Source organism: Anarrhichthys ocellatus, unplaced genomic scaffold (assembly GCF_004355925.1).
Source record: "Anarrhichthys ocellatus isolate YVR2014 unplaced genomic scaffold, GSC_Weel_1.0 scaffold337, whole genome shotgun sequence".
Lineage (NCBI taxonomy): Eukaryota > Metazoa > Chordata > Actinopteri > Perciformes > Anarhichadidae > Anarrhichthys > Anarrhichthys ocellatus.
The window spans coordinates 31,560-36,510 of NW_022280331.1; the positions used below are offsets into that span (position 1 = coordinate 31,560).

The following is a 4,951-nucleotide window of genomic DNA, read 5'->3' on the forward strand; positions in this document are numbered from 1 at the left end:
TTTTCATCTGACTTCATCCTTCCATCTCAGTTAACTGATCCCAGTCCTGCTGTCTTGACTATGGGGCCCTCTAACGGTGGTCTGTTCACAGGTCGGGGGTCAGGCTGCATCCTGTCATCCACGTTAGGTTTGAGGGCGTGGCCTCTTCATCAGGGCACCTGAGTGACTCTTCCAGCAGCGAATCAGCTGTCAGGTCATCGAGGCGACTCCCGTTGGCGTCTCCGACTCGTTGTCTGCGATTTGAGGATGAGACGGAGACGGAGGTGGAGTCTCGTTACCTGGAGCGACAAAGGCAGAGGAGACATGGGGGGCAGCGATGGACAGGTGTCCTGGTCTCTAAACCGAACCTGAACCAGTACATCAACGGTAGGGCGGAGGCTGGACATGTTGACAGACAGCAGACAGGACTGACGCCTGCAGGGGGGGTGGGTCAGTGTGACTCCTGTGGGACAGTTTTGGGAGGCGGAGTCAACCTGAACCTCCGTCTACACCCACCTGAAGACCAGGGGCGGAGTCTGCACAGACGCCGCCTCAACCTGCGAACTGAGCCCATCAGAGAGACCTATATTGGCTCTGTCACACCTGGTGAGACCAATGGGAGGGGGGGCAGGACTATGCCTGCTGCTAACAACCATGTGAGGAGGACGACCAATCAGGTGGAACTGAATGTAAACCAGATGACCATCCCTCAAGCCACGCCCACCACCGACCTGCCAATCAACCCCTACGCCCCCTGATCAGCTGACCATGCACACCTCCAACTGCTCCTACACCTTGTCTCCTCCACCTGTGACATCATCGCTGATGTCACAGAACATCAGGCTCAGCAGCACAAAGGCAGAGCAGGATCCACCGGAAGCCAAGCCCCACATACAGCTCCGATCTGGGGCAGAGTTGAAGGAGAGGACCCGTTCTGTGGAAGAAGGAGGTCTGGATCTCAGGATGAAGAACTCCTCCTCCTCCTCCTCCTCAGGGAGAAGCTCAGAGACAACAGGTGAGCATTTACATGCATGACATATGTACATACACTACCCTAACCTAACCACTACAAACATATTGAGTGGTTCAGTCACAACAACAACAACTTTGTTAATAAAATAAAACACTATTCCTTCTCATTTTGCGCTACTGTAATTGCACAGCTTCGTCTGTGGTATTACTGATGTAATGTTCGGCTCAACAACTTTACATTTATAACATACTGCCTCAATGGTGATGCTATTTCCTTGTTGAGTTGGGAATTTGAATCCGAAACTCTCAGCATAAACTGGTCTGGACATGTTTAGCCATGAAGGATAAAGCGGAGGTTATGGTCGAGCTGAACGTAACCACGGCCTGCACGTCATGCGTCTCTGTACCTCTGAATTATTGTAACTTGTTGCGCACGATAAAAGTTTTTCAGATGTAACTGTCACCATTAGTTCACTGATAAAAGAGCTATTATTATATATCTCTTGTGATTATACAAAGAAGGCCAATACATTTTTAGATGCTTTGGAAACAGGAGGTCTTAAAAATCTACATTTCAGTAAATATTTTGTTTACAGGATATTCAACCTTCGTTTCATTATAATGCATTTAATACTTGATTCACTCTTTACAAGGCTTGTATAAAGGCAATAAAGTAGTCCATTAATATGTGATGAGAGTTTACAGTTAATTTCAATCCCTCTTCTGCATTCTGGAGGTTTTTCTTATTGCATTTTGCATTACATTACATTCTGCATTGCATTTTGTTACACTCGTTGTCTTCTTGCTTCTTCTCAGTATATTTTGTAAGCCCTCTGGCAATGAACAGCGCATTGAGCATATACGCCTTTGTACATGATTGGAGTTCTCGCCATCTGTGGAGCGCAAGTATGAACAAAGCTTAAGTTACCATGGCTATCTAGCCAGTTAAAATGAGACACTTTCGGAACATTGTTAACTCTGACTTTAGGCTCAACATAGCTTGCGAACCCACTAAGCTTACTTAGTAGTACACCTCTCAGGTAAGACTAAAATGCTTTATCTAAAAGTAGTCGACTACCGTCTGCTCGAGGTTCCATGGATTCACTCCTGTAGTTTTTCTTATGATATGAAATTTAAACTGAAAAAGTAATACACTATCATCTCGCCCTCTGATTGGTTCACAGCTGAGAGCCAAGCCCCGGCAAAATCAGGCAGCAGTGGTGATGGACAAGTCAGACAGACAGTGAGAGCAGAGGTTCACGGTGACGACACTTCAGTTCCTGGTTGGTGAGTTTAAACTCCAACTGAGTCTGCTGCTGGAGGTCCTGATTCAACACTAAACACATTGATGTAGACTGTTGCCATGGATACTGCACTGCATCATCTTTCCAGAGTGACTTACAACGAGTTTGTTCAATCCAAGTAAATAAGTAACTAAAAGCATGACCAGTGCTACAGAACAAGTGCTTAGAAATACTGTAAACAGGACGGCAATCCAGAAGTCCCATTTTCAAAGAACACCTGAAACGTTTTTGATCAAGGATGTAGTACACAGAGCAACCAGTCATCTCTCTCTTTGAGTGCGTAGAGGTTTTGAGACATAAGAGCTAAGAGTTATTGAGATGGGAAAAGATGGTTTTCAGCCTACAGTCATTCTGGAGTAGAATGTGTGCCGTAGAAGGTGTGCAGTAAAATGTGTGCAGTAATTCTGCAGAAAAGATATGCAGTAGCATGTGTACAGTGACTCTGCAGTAGGAGGTGTACAGTGACTCTGCAGTAGGAGCTGTGCAGTGACTCTGCAGTAGGAGCTGTGCGGTGACTCTGCAGTAGGAGGTGTGCAGTCACTGTGCAGTAGCAGCTGTTTAGTGACTCTGCAATAGCATGTGTACAGTGACTCTGCAGTAGAAGGTGTTTAGTGACCCTACAGTAGAAGGTGTACAGTGACTCTGCAGTGGGAGCTGTGCAGTGACTCTGCAGTACCATGTGTACAGTGACTCTGTAGTTGGAGGTGTGCAGTGACTCTGCAGTAGGAGGTGTGCAGTGACTCTGCAGGAGGAGGTGTGCAGTGACCCTGCAGTAGGTGTGCAGTGATTTTGCTGTAGGAGGTGTGCAGTGACACTGCAGTAGAAGGTGTACACTGACTCTGCAATAGCATGTGTACAGTGACTCTGCAATAGCAAGTGTACAGTGGCTCTGTAGTAGAAGGTGTGCAGTGACTCTGCAGTAGGAGGTGTACAGTGACTGCAGTAGAAGGTGTGCAGTGACTCTGCAGTATGTGTGCAGGGACTAATCGATGTTGAGACAGTTCATTCCTGACTTTGGAAACAGCAGATTCTGATACCTAAATTCTGCTAAAACAGTATTCTCTGTACATCTGATCTCAGTATTCTGTTTTCCTCAAATGTAAAATCCGTAAACCCCTCTGTGTGGGACCGGGTAGAATCACTAGTTTGTAACATGAGATCAGTAGATGAGATCCAATGAATTTGACAATAAATTTATAACTGACAAACAAAGTGGATTTGATGTTGATCAATCACATCTGACACCAGCACCAATACAAATGCAGAATAAAGTATTCAGTCGTAATAAGTGTTTTCAGAGCCTGATCGTCTGTTTCCTTCAGCCTCATCAGCAGAGACGAACCCTCTCGTCTTTCTTTACGTCATCTTTTCTCCAACGTCAGACTGAGCAGGACTCAACCTAGCAGCCTGGACCGCCTCAGCTCACGGCCTCACCCCTTAGAGCCTGACCCCACCCTCCCAGTTTCAGGGAAGTCCTCAGGCCTGCTGAAGAAAACACCGTCTGTTCAGTCACTCATTGTGGTGAGAAGATCATCAATTACTATATTGTTTGTAGTGACCGCGGTATCCATTCGTTGAAATCCATTTGTGCTAGTCACCCGTGGGCTGACTTAGAGATTGATAGATGCTTATTTGCTTGAGAAAAAAGGTATATCCACATGCGATTAAAAAATTAAAATATTTGTTTGTTCGCTCCTTGTTTTACAGTTGCACAAAGAAAAAGAAAATGTAAACTAAATATTACTACTGAAATGGTAGGGTAAATAAAGAGAACTAAACAAAATAACCTGGCAGGCAAGATAACATGATTCAGGCTGCTCAGTCTAAAAACTGTGTGACATTGACCTGCACGGGTTACCCTCAAAAGCAATTAATAAACACACACAACCCTCAAAAAATGGCAAAATATAAATTAAGAAATAGGAATAAATATAAACTAAGCAATTGGTTAAGCAATTTTTGAAATTGTGCTGTACGTTTCCTGTCTGTCCATCAGGGGTCACCTTTCTTTGACCTGTATGCTGGAGAAGCCCCTGACCGTAGTGTGCATTTCTGGGTGGCGCTCAACATGACTCCGACCCCGTTGAGTGCCGCCCTTCCCGTTAGACTCACTTAACGGCACCTACTGGTGGCAGAAGCAGTGCAGCACATTCACAAACGTCCATTCTGCATGAACAACTACAGCCTAGTGGCTCGCACTGTCGCCTCACAGCAAGAGGGGCCTAGACGGCCCTTCTGTGTAGAGTTTGCATGTTCTCCCTGTGTCAGCGTGGGTTCTCTCCGGGTTATCTGGCTTCTTTCCACAGTCCAAAGACATGCAGCTTAGGTTAATTGATGACTATAAATTGTCCGAAGGTGCACGTGAGTGTGAATGGTTGTCTCTCTCTATGTGTCAGCCTTGTGATGGTCTGGCAACTTATAAAGGGTTGGATCGGCTCCAGCCCCCCGCGACCCTGAAAAGGATCAGCTGTAACAGATGGATGGATGGCTGCAGCCTAGAAAACATATTACAACAGTACATTTAGAATATTATGCATATAAAGACATAAGGATGCAACTGCAAATTGACCCGTTGGCTAAATTAAATTACACAAAATAAATAATTGTGGAGTCACCTCTTAACAATGTCAAACTGTTAACAGTGGAACATAGTATCAATGAACATCTCTTATTTGCAACACAAATTTTCACTATAT

The 4,951-nt window shown here is 45.2% G+C and overlaps 1 protein-coding gene across 2 annotated transcripts in view; it reads left to right on the forward strand.

The window, feature by feature from the left end:
• Nucleotides 1-97: 97 nt before the first annotated feature.
• The window catches only part of LOC116401303 (uncharacterized), a 14,644-nt gene continuing 9,790 nt past the window's right edge, over nt 98-4,951 (forward strand). The window contains exons 1-3 of one of the 2 annotated variants that reach the window (XM_031879642.1): nt 98-994; nt 2,136-2,238; nt 3,578-4,860. In XM_031879642.1, the coding sequence (XP_031735502.1) occupies nt 748-994; nt 2,136-2,238; nt 3,578-3,833 (606 nt within the window). In that variant the 5' untranslated portion in view covers nt 98-747 and the 3' untranslated portion in view covers nt 3,834-4,860. Of the gene's footprint in view, nt 995-2,135; nt 2,239-3,577; nt 4,861-4,951 lie in introns of those variants that run through there. The other variant, XM_031879641.1, reaches the window with a different exon arrangement.